The 20,241-nt window shown below is 46.2% G+C and overlaps 1 protein-coding gene across 2 annotated transcripts in view; it reads left to right on the top strand.

Annotated features, from left to right (window-relative positions):
- The window catches only part of GREB1 (growth regulating estrogen receptor binding 1), a 627,979-nt gene that overhangs the window by 517,663 nt on the left and 90,075 nt on the right, over nt 1-20,241 (top strand). For both annotated transcript variants that reach the window (XM_069605957.1, XM_069605956.1), the window contains exons 24-26: nt 1,050-1,208; nt 4,836-4,978; nt 18,748-18,909. In XM_069605957.1, coding sequence (XP_069462058.1) covers nt 1,050-1,208; nt 4,836-4,978; nt 18,748-18,909 — 464 coding nt within the window. The remainder of the gene's footprint in view (nt 1-1,049; nt 1,209-4,835; nt 4,979-18,747; nt 18,910-20,241) is intronic.

Raw genomic sequence — 20,241 nt, 5'->3', positions numbered from 1 at the left:
TCTCTTCCTCTTTTAGTTTGTGGATTTTGTAATTGTGCAAGTCATCGTTTTATAGAATTGCTTGCAGTGGTAGTTACCATGCACATGAACATAGGTTCAACACAAAAAGTCACACATCTTTATGGCATTCATTTTAACTTGCCATGTGGGAAATACACTAATACTTACTGCAGTTTATTTGTTTTTTTTTAGAATGGACACCTGTTTACGTGTAATTCTTTTCTGCAAAAGGGTGTAATGGCGATCAGAATTTGATAGGGAAAAGGATGCATGTCTGTAATATGACGGTTAGGGGTGGAGAAAGCGCTCAGCTCTTAGGTATAAGACGGAGAGTTCCCATCCATTCCACTCCACCCATCTAAAGGAAAAGAGAATTGATGACCCACACACCCAGCATTTAACTCTTTCACGTGTCCTGGATAATCACTGGACTTGTGGCCAGTCAGGTCAACTAGAATGGTCCAGCCAGCCTGGCCAGCTGTAGTGTTCTCAGCAGTGTGAGCAGGTGAAACATTCTGTCCACTCTTGTTTAACCAAGCAAACTATATTTCAGGCTGCCCTGGAACAGGGTGCAACCAAGTATGGGACATTCCATCGCAAACATGTTTCACCAGGGTGTCGCCCGGTGAGTGGGTAAGCAGAGCAGGCATGTTGGTCTCCTATTACGCAGTTAAACTGCACCAAGTGGAAAGAAGCCCCCATTCCACCCACTCCAAATGCCATTCCATTAGACACTGCCGCCAGATTTGTATGGTCCTAGGGAAGCGAAACATCATAGATTAGATGGATGCAATCATTGTGTTGACTTTATTTTCCATGTATATGCTACAGAATGCAACTAAATAGCTGGCCCTCACTGTCTGCTAATTATTTTCACCTCTGAAAAACAGGACCTGCACTCACTCCATGGAGGCGAGCGCTGAGCTTCTGTGCAACCTGCATGCTTTGTAAGGCTGTAACTGCACTTTATTTTCAGAACAGTTTGGACAATAGCTATGCATACACTAAATGCTGTCTACATATTGTATGGAATTTTACTAACATTGTAGACCTCAAAGATGAATCCGATGCATGTTATCACCAGCCTGGGGACGTCTGGCCTGACTGGGAGGCCTTTAAGAAGATGCCCTTCGACTACACTATCCATGACCCGAAGTATGAAGACGCAAGCCTGATCTGCTCAAGCCTCCTGGACAGCAAGGGTGGCGGTAAGCTATGGCTTAACATTTCACTGTAGACCTGCTGATTCATAGACTTCTAATGGGAAAAAGACCTGTATTTTTAGGCATCACCTGCAACATTCACCTGTAAGTGGGAATCAGGGATGTTGTGGGAGCCAGTGATTACATTTACAAAGATTAGTAGGGAACAGTGACTTGATTCATTAGTGGGTTAGTACACTTAGCAAGCTGCTCACCCTACAGCCAGCTGCTTTGGAAAGCACCCGGTGGGTGTAGTAGTTGACACCAGCTTTTGGTTCCCTAACGATGTGCCTTTTAATCTCAATTCGACAGACACTCCACATGTGACCGAAAGCAAGTGATGTTACCTCTATGTGCCTTTGGGTAACCAGAAGAGCACATCTACCTACACCTCGAAGCTTTTGAAAGTTACAAAAAAGAGTGCACACAAAATAAATAACACACTTTTCCTATTGCAGTGCCTGTGCTTCAAGAGCTCCTATCCTGTAGCGGTGCACATTGGAGGAACTTGCTAGTGTACATAGATAAAAAACCATCAAACGTGTATAGCAGGAAACAATGTGCTACTAACCAAGATTTAAAACATAGCCTTTTTTTAGAAATGAGACAATGAAGTAGCACAAGTGAGGGCATTCAATTATTAGCAAGGAGCAAAGCACACGCATACAAACATGGTAGGCATTAAAAATAGATGAGAACAAATATCGCATGGTAAATAGAGTGTTAAGTGAGTCCGATACAAAACAAAGAAAAATATAACTAAACAAGCATTGGCAAAGGCAACAGTTTGGGCTTTTGCATAGGCATAGGAAAGGCACTTGCCAGGCACTGCCGTAGTAGTATTAACTGGACATTGATAATCGCAGTGCTGGGCAAATGCCTAATATTTATACACAAGCCAAAACTGTTGGCTTTGCCAATGTTTGTTTTTAACAGGACTTCAGTGAAGGTCACATATAGTGCTTATAACTGGAGTGGCTGAAGGCAAACCTGGTTAATACATTTTTATTACACCAGTAGTGTGTTTAAAGCTCCACATAAGGCCTTAACTCTCAGAAGACTGCTTTGAACACACACTGGCAGGCACTTCAAGTGCAAAGATTGATGGCCAAGCTTTGATTAAAGTGAGCCCAAAGAGTTCCCATGAGTCAGGTGGTTTGTGTGGGTAGGAGCAGGAACTGGGTGGGAATGGCCATGGGGATTAGAATGGCCACGGGCAGTCAATGGGTGGGCAAACACCCAAACAACACCTGCAAGCTGTGCGTCCCTTCTCATATGCTATTTCTCCCTATCTTTACTCTAATGCAGTAGCTTTGGCTACTAGATAGCGCAAGCGCCAGCTAATAGCCCAAACTAAATAGAAAGAAGATGAAGAAAAGGGAAATGAAAAGACAATTAATTTATTACATATAGAGATGTTGTTAAATACAGTGAACCTTGAGAGCAGCAACTAGTTGTACTGTGTAGTGTGAGCCTTGCAAAAGTGGTGAGGGACTCTTGAGATTGCCACCACACTGAGACATGTATTGTACTTGTGCCCATCTTGTGGCCGCTGAGTATTGGTGGCTCCCCTGGACTGCCGGGGATGCACCCCTATGGTAAAGAATTCATCAATGGAGTGGCATAAGGGTCACCAAAAAAGCCAGAACCTAAGAACACACTTAAGAACAAGGTATTTATTGAATAGATCATATTTACTTATTGAGGGAAGCAAATGTTTGGACCAGATACACTTACAACAGTACTATAAGTACTTGGGGACAGTAATGAACATGCCGGAATGGTCATATATACAGGATAGTGTAATCAAGGAGAGAGAATGATCTTAAGGGAAATTCAGGTTGATCCTTCTGGGCTCAAGAGGTGGCACTATAGGGCAGATTTAAAGGAGAGGGTGGTACCTGTGGTTTTGATGTGGGGAGTCAGTGAGTTCCAGTGATATGGGGCAAGGCGGGAGATGCAGTCAAAGTCTGATGGTGCACAGGATGGCTGGGGAAGGGTGGGATTAAGGAGGTTGTCAGAGCATAAATGGTGGAGATGAGAGAAGCCAGAGATACCTTCAGCCAGATATAGAGTGAGGGGGAACTCATACATGGATTTGAAGACAAGCACCAGGAATTTGGAAAGGGACTAATATTTCATTGAGAGTGAATCAGCATGCATGGTGTTGGGAAGTGGGGTAAGAGTAGGGGCGATTTTAAAGGTGCATTTAGCGAAGTAGTATGGGGGTTTGGTGGCATGGAAAGCTAAGAAAGGACTGCTTTTCTTGATGTTGTCAAGGCCATTTTCTTGCAGCAGTTAGGGAAATGGTGATGAAGTGGTGAAAATTGAGATGGCTGTCAAAAGAACCCAAAGCTTAAGTGGTTTAGAGGAGCGGAGTTGCAGTTCAGAGGGGAATTAGGTAAATGAGAGAATGAGAGGAGGGTGACAGAGGCCAGGAGGTAGACAACTTTGGTCTTTGAGGAGTTACTCATAAGAAAGTGAAATGCCACTTAGTCGTGGATTGCTGAGAGGAAATCAGATATGCATTCAGAAAGATCAGGATTGAGAGAAGGGAAGGAAAAGAAGATGTGAACATTGTCTGCAAAAAGGTGATAGGAGAACCCCACGGAGGGGATGAGTTCTCTGAGGAATGAGGTGCAAAGGGTATAGAATAGATGTCCAAGGTTGGGGCCTTCATGAACACCAACTGAAAGAGAGGTCAGATCAGAGGTAGCTTCGTTCCATGAGATGGGGGAAGGACCAATTAAAAACATAGGAGGCAAGCCAGTCAAAGAGGAAGGTGGTCCAAAATGTCAAATGCAACAGACACGTTCTTAAGGATTAGGATAGAGGCCAGTTTACTATGGTGAGAAGAGGTCAGAAGGTTGGAGACATGGGTAAAGACAGTACCAGTAGAGTTTCAATAGAGTTATGGCTGCATAAACCAGACTGAAGAGGATCTCCACCTACCCCTCCAGGATTTTAGAATAGTGAGTTTGGAGAGATACAGGCCATTAGTTATCAGGAGTTTTGGCGTGCCATGAAGGCATTTTGAGGACCTGCAAGACAGGAGCTACCTTGAAGCAGCCTGGATGCTGGGTGCATCGAAAGAGAAAGCGAGAAATTGAAGAGGTGGAGAAATAGGATCAGATAAGGAGTGCCATTCGAGGGTTTGGTTGTCCTTATGATGGATGCCTATTCAGTGGGAGAAGAATTAACAAAGGTGTGGATTGGTAGGGCTAGGAGGGTGAGCAAAAAGTAAGTGGAGGGAGGCATAGGGGTATGGGGAGAGTATATTGGATTTGAGAAATCGTGGACAAGAGGCACTGGCCAAAATCATTAGAAGATAATGTGGAAGAAATTGCTCGAGGGCGTGGAGGAGCCATCATGATTTATCAGGGTGTGATACATACTTCGGAGAAAACTCTGATCCTAGATGCTGGTAAAATTAGATGCTACTCTCTGAAAAAGGTAATTAGAATGTTCTAGAAAGCTGATAGCTGATTAATTTACTAGCTTTCCTTGCACAGTTATTATGTAAACTATTATCATTTCTGTTTGGGATTGGCTTCTTCGTTTAACCACAGAGTTTAGGAGAACCGTAACATTGCATTTTCCAAGGTGTACATTAACTTGACAGTGTGTTCACAGATAAACTGGTGAACAGAAGACAGGATGACATGTACATGAGACGACAAACAACCAGAATGAGGTTATCAAAATATGCAGCCTATAATACGTACCACCATTGTGAGCAGTGCTACCAGTACATGGGCTTTAACCCCAAGTACCAGGTAAGCTGCATTTATTTATTGTATGCATTTTGTCTTTACTGTATTGCCTGGTGGTTTGAGGTAATCCACGACTTGGAGCCTTGCCTTTTCCTACGTTAAGTTGGAGGCAGGTGCAGTGACTGCATCACTGCATTTTCATAGAGCGTTTTACAGTTTTCTCCAGGAACTGAGACCTCCCCCCTTTAAAAAAAGGAATATGAGGGTGGGGTCCGCTTTAGCTGTGATGGCTCACTTTATCATTTGTATTAGGGGGACAAAACATTCTGTTCATGTCTTCTAGACACTCGCTAAAGGTGGCATTTGTGTTAACCCCATAATTGTGTGATGTGCTGTTGCTGTGACACATGAGTCAGGCAGAATATATGATATGGTAACATGTCCTTAAGTTAATGCTAAAGCATCAGAATGTCTTAGCATCAGGGTGAAGGCATCATTTTAAGATATCATTTTTGTTCATACTCTGAAAACGCATACGTTGAAAAATAGTAAGTGTTAGGACTGGTTGTTTATACTCTGGCCTGTTGGACAGATGTATAGAAGGCCAACTTAGTATTGTGACAGGGACAACTCTGGGAGCTGTAGCCAAACCAGTTCAAGGTAGCAAGGTGAGTGGTCTACGCTAAGTCTCAAGAGGTAGTGAGCTTGTAAGGGGTCCACAATGAGCATAAACAGTAAAGCAGTCAAGGAACACACTCAGACAAACAGCTATAAAAATACTTGCTATGGCCAAATAACACAGTGCAATATTACTACAAACAGGTAAAAATATCACACAACACAAAATATATGATACATACACAATCACTAGGGTAGGGCAAAATACATATCAAACCCCCGAAAAGGAAGGTACAGATTAGTATTAGCACTTCAGGTTCACAGAGAATACATCCTACCTTCAGAACTCCATCCCTAAGATGTAGGGGTCTTGTGCCCAAAAGTTCAGCAAAGTTCCATATAGTTTTGTGAAGCAGAAAAACATTAAGATAGGGTCTCTGGGGTCCAGTGAACAGTTTCAAGTTTCAGGGGACTAGTTGAACTAGCTAACAAACGAGTTCACAACTTTCAGAGTGCTTGTGTCAAAAAGCAATAGCAAAGCCAGAGCAATTTAAAAGTTTCTAAAAGTTACCAAACATTTAAAAGGGAGTTAGGGGAGCAGGTAAGTATCGCTATAACACCCCCCTTCCAACTCCATAATCCTATTCTTCACAGGACTTGGCAGGTCGATTTAAGAAGGTCCAAAGTCAATTTTTCAGCCTCAGCCCTTGATTCCCAGGGGTTGCCGGTTTCAAATAGCTCTCCGGTATTGGACTATTATTGGTGCAAGGTCTTCGAGTAAAGAAATGCAAAGAAACTTGATGCAGAGCCCCTCTCAGGACAGGAATGGACGCAGGTTAGCAGTTTCAGACGAGGACCACTGATGCACGGCGACGCAAAGGGATTCACTTGCTGTGGTCAGACTTTCCCTCCTATTTCGGGTCCCCTTCATGCTTGGAACACAAGACATTGTAGAAGTAAGTCTTGTTGCACATGCTGAGGCTCCCCCAAGTTCCAGGTCTCACCTTGGAAAAGCGACATCTGCAGTATGGTAGCCAAAACTCAGAGCTGGTCAGCCACAGGGCGGTCCTAGGACACTTCCATAGGCTCTTCTTCGTAGGACTCTGAGCTGACGTTGAGAATGGATGCTCCCTTCACTCCAAGGGTCACAGCTTCTTCGTAGGACTGACAGAGATCTTCCACAGGACAGGGCTCTGCCAGGGCAGCAGCAGAAGTTGATCATGACCTTCCTCCGATGGGTCCACGGTCTCCTTGCAAGTCTTGTATCTGAACAGGAGTCTTGGCTCCTTCAGTTTGCTCCAGGATCTCTCTCAAGTGGGTGCAGGGGTCCTCTTATCCTAAAAGCCAGGTTAAAGCAGCGGCTCCCACTAGCCAATGACAGATCTGCCCCACAAACACACACCCTAGCAGTGGTCCAATCATGTCCACTGGCGCAAAACTCATGCATACTACTCGGACACACTGGCACCAGTTTTTGATTGGGACCAGACAGTCCCAGCACACTTCCTGGCAGCAAGCACACTGAGCCCTCCAGAAGCCTGCCAAAAGCCTCTGCTTTCACAAGCACTGGAAGTCCATATAAGGATATTCCTGGCCTCACAGGCCAGGAAGAAGGCTAAAAGACAAGATGGCCAAAGGACAAGCGAAAAACCTTGTGGCATGGCCATGTTTGACCACTAGTCACAGTTAGTAGGCAAACACGGTAAACGCAGTAAGGCTATATGAAATGCACCAAAAAAATTGTTAAAAGAACTGCTGCCACCAGTTTGTCCATTTAGCACACCTAGAGTAACCAACAATTCTCTGAGTGTTAGTCTAGGGCAAAACAAACAGTGCACACCATTGTACTGCATTGTAAGATACATTGTACAATGATGAAAAGTTACCACAAGTGATAACAAGTTACTAAAAGTTCTAACAAAGTAACAAGACTAAGGGAAACAATGTTGACCAGTACTGACAGCCTGAAGGACATGTGGGTTTCCCCATAACAGATGAGCAAAAGCCAGTGTAGTGAAGTTTAAGGCTTCACTGCACTGTAAAAAGAACAGGTCAGATACAAAAATAAAAACCAAATGTTCGGAGGTCCATAGAAATCGGAGGAAAGGTGCAGTAAAGAGGAATCTTTCCTAACAGACAGGGCTGGGATGGGAGCAGAAGCTCCAGCACTACTAGTTTCCAAGGAATCTTGTCGAACTTCAGATTCTTCACCTGTGGGGAAAGAATCCAAAGGGAAGGACACCTCTGCAATCTCTTCTTCCTTATACTGAGAGAAGGCCATACTTGCAGAGTGGAGCCCCAAGGTCTTACCCTTACACCTGGGTGTCCACCTTCTTGTTGTCACTTGCTCCACATGTGTAACAAATCCCACTGGGTCTTGACATATATGGAGGCTTAGTGAAGCCACTCTCATGCTTGGGAGGACTAGTCCCACTGCCCTGACCTGAATCGTGTGAATTCCCCTTATGAAAATGTTTGTGGATCTTCTTGAACAAAGGTTTATCTGTACCCTCACCCTCTTTCTCTTTCTGCTTCTTTCCCTTCTCCTTACCTGAAGTAGGCATTTCTTTATCGGACACTCTATGTGAGACCCACAAGTCAGCAGCAATGGCCAACCTCTTAGGATTTAACTCCTTAGAATCAGCCACATGCTGCTTAAGTTCTGGGGAACAAGAAGCATAAATATGCTCAAGCATGGCCGAATGAATCATGCCCTCAAAGGTGGGTACCTGATATCCCTCTACCCAGCCGCACATGTTTTTCAAGGAATCTGTAACAAAACTAACATAAGTCATAGATTCTTTTTTTCTGTACTCTCTAAATCTCAGGAGACTTCCCAAACTTTAAGATGAGAGTTTTCTTGAGTTTTGCAAAATCTTTCCTCTCAGCCTTTGACATTTCCATAATGGCACTGCAGCTAGAATGTGGCTGTCTACTGAGCAACCATGCAATCCTTTCGCATCACTTCACATGCATACTCAAACGTTACAAGCCAATCGATTATATAATTCTTCTCCTCATACACATTGAGCAGATATTTTGGGAATATTGGATTTGAAGAGGACCCAGAACCATCTCCAGATCCCCTGGAAGTACCTGGTGAAGCCTTAAGCTTGACAAGCACCACCTGTGATCTATGACCTTCTGCCTCTCAATTCTTTCAAAGTCTAGCCTAGCCAAGTTAAACTCAAGCCTTTTCTCCTTGAGCCTGAGCTTCTCCCTTTTTAAGTCAATAATTGCCTCAGCCTCTGAGGTTGTGACAAAATATAGCACAGGGGATCACCCTCTTCCTCCTCATCCTCAACATTAGTCACTGCAGTGGTATCAACTCCATTACTGTTGCTGGGTCCAGCCCCATCTCTGCTATCAGTACCATTAGTTAGGGGAGGTACTCCCTTACTCTTCTCCAAATCAAGAATGTTTACAATTAGTTCAGCCTTAGAGCCAGAGACTGTCAGGCCTCTGTCACTACATAACTTCTTTAAGTGATCCACTTTTGAAGAACAAAGAATTGAAAGTAATTGTTTCAATATTATCAAATCTAGTAGGTGACTGTCAACTTCAAGGCAATCAAATATCACAGTGTACTGTGTAAGAGTTATCCATACACTCCACCAGTGTCCAACACTGAGGTACCCAATACTGATCCTCACCCACAAAACACCTAAATGTTAAGTGGAGAGGGTCAGCACACCGCTGTACACCAATTTGTTAGGACTGATTTTCTATACTCTGGCATGGTGGACAGATGTATAGAAGGTCAGCCTAGTATTATGACAGGGATAAATCTGGGAGCTGTAGCCAAACCAGTCCAAGGTAGCATGGCGAGTGGTCTAAGTTAAATCTCAAGAGGTGTCTGCTTGTAAGGGGTCCACAGTGAGCACACACAGTGAAGCAGTTAGGGAACACACTTCGACAAACAGGCATAAAAATACGTCTTTACTTATGGCCAAATAACACAGTACAAAATGACTACAAACAGGTAATAAAATCACACAACACGAAAAAGATACATACACACAATCACTAGGGTAGGGCAAAATACTTCTCCAGCATTGGATCTTTCATAGGTTTACATGCTGTGAATATTCCCCGCCGCCAGGCAGGGAATCCTCGGTAGCATAGAGCATTTTAAACTTAAACTGAAACTTTCAGTCACTTTTGTGCTCTATCATAGTCATTTTGGGTCATACTGCTCACATCTAATAGGAACACCTCCCTTAACTCCTCCCCTGCCAGCCATCTACAGATGTTTTACCGCAGGTTAGTATAGGGAGTCCTCAAAAATCGTTTCTTCAACATTTTTACTAATAATCTTATATTTGAACATCTTTTCCACGAAAAATATATATTTTTCGACATCTACTCAATAACCGGCGTTGGCAGCGACAGTGCTAGCTCCGTAGACCGTTCCCACCACCGGTAATCTTCGAAAAAATTTCATCTGCACAGTTGGGCCTACCTCATGGCGGAGTGGATGCCAGCGGGGCTTCTGACTCCTCTTCAGTACAGAGTCATGCCTTGTTAGGGTGGGGCAGGACGGCCCATTGAACCACTTCTAGTAAGAGGTCTAGGTCGCGTGAATTCCAGGCCATCAGCAAGAGGAGACACAAAGACACCGCCTACGATGAGCCCCGATCATTGCACAAGGTCCGGTCTTCACTAAAGGTCAATGCTCAAGGGGTATCGGCAGAGGAAGAGAGCCAAGGCCCTTTCCATCGCCCCAGGGAGGCGATGTCTTGTAAGTCCATGTCGAAATCTGGTGGCCACTCTTCGCCTTCAATGTTGAAAACTGTCTCGTCTTCGAAATCGGCGATGAGGCTGTCATCGTCGATGACCGAGCCTCCCTCCAGGTTGTCTACCCCAAGGCCATCAACGCCGTCCATTGGGACCCTGTCAACGAAGACGTCGACAGCCATGATTACCTCGCCACAACCATCAACAAAGCCGCCATCGCCTATGACCACGACTACCTCGTCATCAACAAAACCGTCATCAGCCACAACTACGACTACTGCGTAATCAAGGAAAATGTTAATGGCCATGAGGATCCCGTCGACAGCATCTATGTCTGTGGCTGTGATACCTTTGTCAATGACACCATCGACGACCCTGTCGACAGCCAAAAGTGGTTACTTCCATACCATTGCTGCCATTGTCACTGGCGTCACTGACACCCACACCAGCACAGTGTCTGCATTGATGGCCCGTCCACGGAATTCACTGTCTAACCTTGGGGTGGCTCTGCTGCCGGGTGGTATTGTGTCAGAGCAGAGTCTCTCCCAATCAGAGGTGGAGGAAGCAGAGGAGGAGGTCATCATGTCACAGCCGTCTTCGCCAGCAAACAGGACATTGCCTCCCAGAAGTTTAATGCTGGGTGAGGCAAGCCTGATCAGGCTACCACCGTTACCCCCTCTGCATTCAGCTCAAGCCCTCACTCTACCAGAGCCATCACTGCCTCCACAAAAAGAGACATGTCACTGGACATGTTATCTACTTTAACCACTCTGGTGGCAAACTTGCAACAATAGCTGCCCGCACCAGCCCCTGTTGTGGAGCCTATCCTGCACAGATGTCCCGGGCTTCCCAAGGAAATGGATGACATCACATGTCCCCCCAGAAGGGGTAAGCACCTTTCAGTGTCGCAGAGGCTGTCGGATACTGGGACAGACACAGACCCTGATGATGTGGTCCCCACACACTCAACCCACACTGATGAATTTGATGAATTCATCACTGCTGATGGGGGAACCAGATGACATTCCACTCAGGGACTCACCCCCTGAAGAAGTAGGGGCCTTCCACACGCTCTTGTGAAAGACGGCCACTATCGTCGATGACCGAGCCTCCCTCCAGGTTGTCTACCCCAAGGCCATCAACACCGTCCATTGGCACCCTGTCAACAAAGACGTCGACAGCCATGACTACCTCGCCACAACCATCAACAAAGCCGCCATCGCCTATGACCACGACTACCTCGTCATCAACAAAACCGTCATCAGCCACAGCCACAACCACGACTACTGCGTAATCAAGGAAAATGTCAATGGCCATGAGGATCTCGTCGACAGCATCTATGTCCGTGGCTGTGATACCTTCGTCAATGACATCATCAACGACCCTGTCGACAGCCAAAAGTGGTTACTTCCATACCATTGCTGCCATTGTCACTGGCGTCACTGACACCCACACCAGCACAGTGTCTGCATTGATGACCCGTCCACGGGCATCACTGTCTAACCTTGGGGTGTCCTTGCTGCCGGGTGGTATTGTGTCAGAGCAGAGTCTCTCCCAATCAGAGGTGGAGGAAGCAGAGGAGGAGGTCATCATGTCACAGCCGTCTTCGCCAGCAAACAGGACATTGCCTTCCAGAAGTTTAATGCTGGGTGAGGCAAGCCTGATCAGGCTAACACCGTTACCCCCTCTGCTTTCAGCTCAAGCCCTCACTCTACCAGAGCCATCACTGCCTCCACAAAAAGAGACATATCACTGGACATGTTATCTACTTTAACCACTCTGGTGGCAAACTTGCAACAATAGCTGCCCGCACCAGCCCCGGTTGTGGAGCCTACCCTGCACAGATGTCCCCGGGCTTCCCAAGGAAATGGATGACATCACATGTCCCCCCAGAAGGGGTAAGCACCTTTCAGTGTCGCAGAGGCTGTCGGATACTGGGACAGACACAGACCCTGATGACGTGGTCCCCACACACTCAACCCACACTGATGAATTTGATTATTTCATCACTGCTGATGGGGGAACCAGATGACAATCCACTCAGGGACTCACCCCCTGAAGAAGTAGGGGCCTTCCACACGCTCTTGTCCAGGACGGCCACTATAGTCGGCCTTGGGCCGGTGGAGCAGCTAAAGGAGAGTGTGCTGTACCATCACAGAGAGCAGCACAAAAAATCTGTCATGTCTATCCCGCTGTTAGAAGACATCTGGGAGGATGGCCTGATCATCTTAGCACATCCCCCGACTGCGGAAGACCGGTTTGACAAAAAGTACAGAGCCCTAGAGAGCGCTGCCACCTGCCTCTACACTCAACATACACCAGACTCTGTTGTCTCTGCGGCTGCCAGAAAGAGGTCAGCTAACCCAGTGTCGTCCAGCTCTGTACCCCCAGACAAGGAAGGCAAACACCTTGACGCCTTCAGTAAGAAGATAATTGCCACTGCAGCCACGACTATCAGGGTGGCTAATGCAATGGTCATACTAGCACGTTACGATCGCGAACTGTGGTACAAGTTGGGTCGCTTGCTGGAATTCCTGCTGGATGACAAGAAGCAAGAGGCCTTGGACATCTTCCATGAAGGCGAGTTGGCATCAGACCATGACATTATGGTCTCTGTGGACATTGCTGTTACTGGTTTTCGATAGCTTGGTAATGGAGCGGTCCTACGCAGGCAGGGTTGGCTCAAGGCCACAGATTTTCGACCCATGTCCAGTCCAGGGACTTGGATATGCCCTTTGACTAATCTGCCCTTTTTGGGAAGAAGGTGGATGAGGCCTTACAATCCATAAAAACGGATATAGTAACTGCTCGCTCCTTGGGCACACTACAGCAAAGGCACCAGTCCTTTTGTTCAGGAAAAGGGCGCTATGGCAGGACTTTGTGGGATAACCGCACCACGGACCAGTCTTCCTCTGCTTACCAGACCCCATAATCATCAGGGGACCAGTACAGTAAAAGATCCCAGTCCTAGAGGGGTTCACAACGGCGCTGTGGCTCCTCCCAATCTAGGGGCCAGTCTGGCAAACAGGCATGAACAGTCCAAGGCCAGGTCTTCCCACTTCAGCACCCTGGTGGGAGGACGACTGTCAAGGTTCGTCAAAGAATGGACACACATCATGACCGACGAATGGGTGCTATCCCTCCTCCAGCAGGGCCACTCGCTGGAGTTTGGGGACTATCTACTGGACATTCCTCTCGCGCACAAACCAGAGAAGTTGCAACACCTCTTGCTTCAAGAAGTACGAACTCTGCAGCAAAAGTGTGCACTGGAGAAGGTTCCCAATGATGAGCTGGGCACAGGAGTCTATGCCCGCTACTTCATGGTAAGGAAAAAGTCACTGCACAGCAAGTCAGGGGGTTGGAGGCCCATAAAAGATCAGAGGGTGCTCAAAACATTCCTCAAGGCACAAACATTCTGCATGGTCACACTACATTAGGTGTTGTCCCAGCTGCAACAAGGATATTTATTGGTGTCCCTCGACCTCGAGGACGCTTACTTTCACATCCATATTCGCCTCTCACACCGGCGCTACCTATGCTTTGTGGTGGCAGGAGTACATTATCAGTTCAAGGCCCTTCCTTTCAGCCTGTGGTCTGCTCCGCAGGTATTTACCAAATGCCTTGCGCCAGTGGTGGCTCACTTGCAGCAGAGGGGCATTCACGTCTAGCCATATCTAGACGACTAGTTGGTAAGAGCCCCCTCCTATCCGCTGGCAGAAACCAACACTGCCAGCACCATCCAGTGTCTACAAAAAATGTGTTTCTCCATCAACTTCCCAAAGTCGTGCCTGGTTCCATCGCAACAGGCCCTCTATCTTGGAGCAAGATGCGACACCCAAACCTGCACCGCCAGACCCTTGGACGAAAGGGTGGCAGTTATTCTAGACAAGGTGCGCTGTCTCAACGGCGCCCAGGTAAGTACAGTCCGCAATTACAAATCCCTGTTGGGGATCTTGTCATCATGCATCCCGTTGATCACCAACTGCCGGTTACACATGAGACTGGTGCAGACATTCCTGGATGCCTGCTGGATAAAAGCCTCAGGGTCCTGGGACGACTGCATTGCTCTGACACAGGTTTTCAAGTGGAGCCTTCGCTGGTAGTCAGTGAGGGGACATCTGGTGCAGGGCGCCCCCTACAGGTTGCCAGACCATCATGCCAACGTCATGACAGATGCTTCACTGGAGGGCTGGGGACATCCACTGTCAAGACCAACACACCAGAGGCATTTGGTCAGAGGAGGAAGGTGCCTCCAGTTGTACACACCTTTAGACTGTATCTGTGCAAATTGATATTAGTGTCTCCTGCGTGGCCGAGACAGTTTTGGTACTCCAACCTCTTGCCCTCTTGTCAGCAACATAGATGAAGCTGCACCCACACCAGTTGCTCCTGTCCAGGAATCTGGAAGCAGTACTGCACCACAACCCGGCCTCTCTCAATCTGACAGTCTGTCTCCTGTGTCCTTAGAGTTCGGGGCTCTGTCCCTTCCGAGAGATTGCCAGGCGATCCTGGCCAGGGCTGGAGCTCCGTCCACCTTAAAATGCTACAAGAGTAAGTGGAAGCGTTTTCAAGCATGGTGCAGAAACCAGCAGTTGCGACCTCAGACCATCTGGCCGGAGGATCTGTTGCCCTATCTGTTGTCCCTGGATCAATCTGGTTTAATGCATTCTCCCATTAAGGTGCACCTTGCTGGGATCTCCAGGTAGAACTGCGCTGCTGGGTTGCCATCCCTGTGGTCTTACCGGCTGGTAAGGTGTTTTTGCTTGCGCTGTTCCGGTCTTTTGCACCTGTCCAGCGCCATCATGGGAGCTCAATGTGCTACTCGCAAGATTTATGAAGCCGCCTTTTGAGCCCATGCACCAAGCATCTATTAAACATCTTTCCTGGAAAACAGCGTTCTTGGTGGCCATAACTTTGGCCAGGCGAGCGGGTGAAATACAGGCGTTTTCTGCAAAACCGCCCTATTTGACGTTTCACAAGGGCAAAGCTGTTCTACGTACTAAACCGTCCTTTCTGCCAAAGGTACAATCTGCTTTCTATCTAAATCAGCAGGTGGTTTTGCCTGTATTCTTTGGTACACCAACATTTCCAGCGGAGCGAACACTAGACACGCTGGATGTGGTGCGTGCCCTCAAATACATTCCATACAACAGATCAACTGTTTGTTTCATTTGGACCTTCTGGCCCAGGGAAGGCTCTCTGAAAGTCCTCTATCGCAAGATGGATTGCTGCCTGCATCTCATTCTGCCATCAGCAAGCCAGCAGGCCGCTTCCCGGCAGACCCCAAGCTCACTCTACCAGCAACCACTACTTACCTCTCCGGAATTCCCTTGCCTGACATCTGTCGTGCAGCCACCTGGAGATCGGTGCATACGTTCACAAGGTTCTAGTGTGTCGACAGAGATTCTGCAGAAGAGTGTAGAGTCGTCCAAGTCGGTTCAGCAGTACCTTTTTGAGTTAGGTGGGTAAGTCTCCAGTGGTAAGTTATGCTGGGAGCTTGCCTCCGCCCATGAGTATTGTTGTGATACTGCTTTGTAATTTATTCACAGCATGTGAATCTATGAAAGATCCAATACTGGAGAAGGAACAAGTTACTTACCTGTAACTCTGTTCTCCAGCATTGGTATGTTTTATAGATTCACATGCGACACTCCCACTTACCCCGTATGGCTCGTCTTTTGGCTCTTACTGCCAATCACATGCGCTGCCAAATCTGAAGCTGGCCGACAGGGGAGGAGTTAAGTGAGGTGTTCCTATTGGCTGTGAGCAGTATGACCCAAAATGACTATGATAGAGCAAAAAAGTGACTTAAAGTTTCAGTTTAAGTTTAAACTGCTCTCTGTTACCGAGGATTCCCAGCCTGAAGGCAGGGGATATTCACAGCATGTGAATCTATGAAAGATACCAATGCTGGAAAACCGGAGTTACAAGTAAGTAACTTATTATATTTCAAACCCCTGAAAATGAAGGTACAGATCAGTATTAGCACTACAGGTCCACAGAGAATAAATCCGAACTTCAGAGGTCCATGCCCAAGATGTATGGGGCCTTGTCCGCAAAGGTTCAGCAAAGTTCCATACAGTTTTGTGAAGCTGGAAAAAATGAAGGTAGGGTCTCTGGGGTCCAGTGAACAGTTCCAATGGTTAGGGGACAAGTTAATCTAACTAATAAATGTATTCCCAACTTTCGGAGTGCTTGCGTGAACAAGCAATGGCAAAGCCAAAGTAATGCAGCAGTTTCTAAAAGTGATCAAAACTTTTAAAAGAGTTAGGGCTGCAGGTAAGTATCACTACAACTCACCCCCGTACTCTGATTCTTCACAGGACTTGGCAGGTCGGTTGAACAGGGTCCAAGGTCGCTCTTCATGCCGTCAGCCACAGCCCTTGAATCCCAGGGTTTGCAGGTTCAAGCAGTTCTCTGATTGTGGACTATTTCTGGTGAAAGATCTTCCATTGAAGGCATGTAAAAGAACTTGATGCAGAGCCCCTCTCAGGACAGGGCTGGACTAAGGTAAGCAGTTTCGGACGACGGCCACCAATGCACGGCAACGCAAAGGGATTCATTTTCTGCGGTCAGACTTTACCTCCTATCTCGGGTCACCTTGATGCTAGGACAACGAACATTATTCAGTGGTAAGTCCTGTTGCACAAGCTAAGAATCCCCCAAGTTCCAGCCTTCAACTCGGAACAGCGACGTCTGCAGCAGGGTAGCCCAAACTCTGAGCTGGTCAGCCACAGGGCAGTCCTGGGGCACTTCCAAAGGCTCCTCTTCGTACGACTCCCAGCTGATGTTGAGAATGGATGTTCCCTCCACTCCAAGGGTATCAGCTCCCTCGCAGGACAAATCCTCTGCTTTCCCGGATACGGGAAGTCCATATAAGGATTTTCCTGGCCTCTCAGGCCAGGAAGAAGGCTAAAAGACAAGATGGCCAAAGGCCAAGCGAAAAACCTTGTGACATCGCCATGTTTGACCACTAGCCACAGTTAGTAGCAAAACGCGGTAAGGCTAAAACGAAATCCACATAAAATGGTAAAAAGTCACTGCTGCTAACAGCTTGTCCATTTTAGCACACCTAGAGTAACCAAAAAACCTCTTAGTGTTAGTCTGGGGTAAAACAAAAGGTGTACCCCATTGTACTGCATTGTAAGATGCATTGTACAATGATAAAAACTACCAGAAGTGGTAAAAAGTTACTAAAGGTAACTAGACTAAGGGAAACAATGTTTCCCAGTACTGACAGCTGGAAGGACATGCCAGTTTCTCCATAACAGATGAGCAAAAGACAGTGTAGTGAAGCGTAAGGTTTCACTGCACTGTAAAAAGAGCAGGTCAGATACAAAAATAAAAGCAAAACGTTTGTGGCTCCATAGAAATGGAAGGAAAGGTGCAAGAGGAAACTTTCCTAACAGTAAGTGGCCAAGAATAAGCTAAAAATCAGGTGAGGGGAATCCTCTATTTTTAAAACCCAAAAAGTAATACCTAAATAAATGTACTTCTCACTAATGCTCAGACAACGTTACTCTTATCACTGTTGTAAAGACACTGAAACATGCAGTATGCCACATGACATTATAAAGGGCATTCAGTGTTACTGAGATGAATATATTGTGCACAATGTTAATTGCATAAGAAGGGCAAGAATATAAGTGGCTGTCAGATCCATGTCTAGTGAAGAAGTCAGTGAATCAAAATACCAGTGTTCATGTCTTAGTATAGGTTCTGCTGAAGAATGCTTCTAATGCATCTCCTTCATAAAGATTGCACTGTGCAGGGGTGACCACTTCCCCTTTCCTGAGCTGGCATGCTGATTGGTCAGCAGACCATGCATGCAGGAAACGAACACAGCCCTGGTGCGGGAGCCATTTTACATTCTTACAGCAGGTCGCCAAGCCCACCCTCACGGCACCTTTTTTTCAAGATGTCTAGCAAAGAGATGGCCTACCCCATCACTTTTCCAGACATCTTGCCAGTACTTTATGCTAGTAAGGTATTCTGTTGGGTTAGGTTCGGATGGAGGATCAACATGCCTGCCAGAGTGCAGAGCAAAGTCAGAAAGGCTGCAAATTAGGAAAATCAATGCATCTTAAGTTATAGGTTTTGGGTGACGATTGGACATTAGATGGTACAGTGCATCAGTCGAGTGAAGATTTAGGCGATAAACAGAAGGTTTACTAGTATGTGGGAAGGGAGCGTTGAGAACAAAATCCAAATTTCAACCGGTTAAATTATTCGAAGGCCTGACAAGAGAGAAAGACGTCATCAGGATTTGGGGCAAGTCCGGCGAGGAGAGCCAGATGACCAAGGAAGGAGGTTTGTGATGATATACTGATCATATTATACTGTACATTGTTCACAGTGATCGATACAGCCATTGTCTGCACGCTTATCAGCAGAGGTCAAAATGCATGAAGGTGCTGACTTGTTACTGATGGGAAAAGAGTATTATGCTTTAAGAACCACTTGCATTTAATTTCCAGCTTTATGAGTCCACTCTGCATGCTTTTGCATTTTCCTATTCGATGCTCGGTGAAGAAATCCAACTCCATTTTATAATACCCAAGTCAAAGGAACACCATTTTGTCTTCAATCAACCTGGCGGCCAGCTGGAAAGCATGCGATTACCACTCGTCACAGACAAGGTACGTGAAACTGTGCACTTCAGCCAGGCCAAGTTGTCATTCTTTGTGAAACATTCTTCATATTGTGCCTTTCCAAGATTGATCTGTGTTCTTCTTGATTTCAGTATCGGCTTAGAAAGCTTTAAATAAAAATCCACTATTTTAGTAAATAATACTAAAGATATTAGTGTGTCTTTTGTCATTCTAATAGATGCTAAGGGCAACCCTATTTCATTGTATAACCGTAAAAGCTGTTATCTGATATATCACACAATGTACACAGTCTTCAGATAAGGAAATTGTCTGACGAATTGCGTAAATAACTGTTGAATTAAAAATGATTGTGTGTAAGATGTACATATTAGGATGAGGGGGCACATGAACACTTTTATAATATAGCCTCATAGAATGAGGGTGGTTATTATTGTGGGATAATAACAAGTTCGATGGGTCATTATCTGAAGTGACAATTACCCCTTCCTCAGTCTGTAAGAATATTAGCACATACTGGGAATGTTATGACATGTCAAAGATTTTTATACAGTGCACTATCACTACCTGCGTTGTCATTTGGCGCTCTAGCGGATCAGTAGGAGGGTATGGTGGGGTGGGGGGTATGTTAGTAGGACTGGACGGGAGAAAAGAGCAAGAGAGCTGTGATGTGCTGTTGGCAGCTTCAGTTCGGTTTACACCGTTTGCTGAGCATAGGTGTGAATTTTCGGTCGGTAGCCGTCATGTGCTGTTGTGCGATGCTATGTGTGGTCGTTGTTGCGGTGTAGTGAAGTGCATACGGTTTAATAATAATTTGGCACTTATATAGCGCTACGAACCCTCAGGTATCTGAGCGCTGCTTATTATTACCCACGGTGTGTGGTGCTCATTTATCGACCTTGGAAGGGTGAAAGGCTGAGTTTGGCCCCAAAGCGAGCGCTTTACTCGCTGTGCCACTTGACCAGCTTATTTGCTGTGCTGAAGAGGTATGGTTGTGTTTAGTTTAGAGTTTGAGAGGTGTATGCCGAAGAATGAGTTTGTTAGTGGGGTTGGTGTTAGGGAGAATTCCCCTTTCTGTGTCATTTCCCTTCTACCTCAGAGACCCTCAGCTTTTTTGCTGGACTTTAGGACTTTGATTGTTTATCCTGGAGTGGGTGAGACCTTTTTCTCACTCTCTCATGTATTTTGATCTGATTTGGACTCTGTGCTTCTTTTGGTTTTGGAGTGGGACAAACTCCATAGGCATCATCTTTTGTATGGTGACACACAGCACCTTCAGTGCAGTGTCACAGAGAAGTCTTTCAGATTCCTCTTAATGTTTAAATACCTTCTCTTGAATAAACTACTGTTTCCAAGAGTAGT

This window comes from Ambystoma mexicanum, chromosome 4p (assembly GCF_040938575.1).
Source record: "Ambystoma mexicanum isolate Mex_15411 chromosome 4p, UKY_AmexF1_1, whole genome shotgun sequence".
NCBI lineage: Eukaryota > Metazoa > Chordata > Amphibia > Caudata > Ambystomatidae > Ambystoma > Ambystoma mexicanum.
This window is presented reverse-complemented; position numbering and strand designations above follow the sequence as displayed.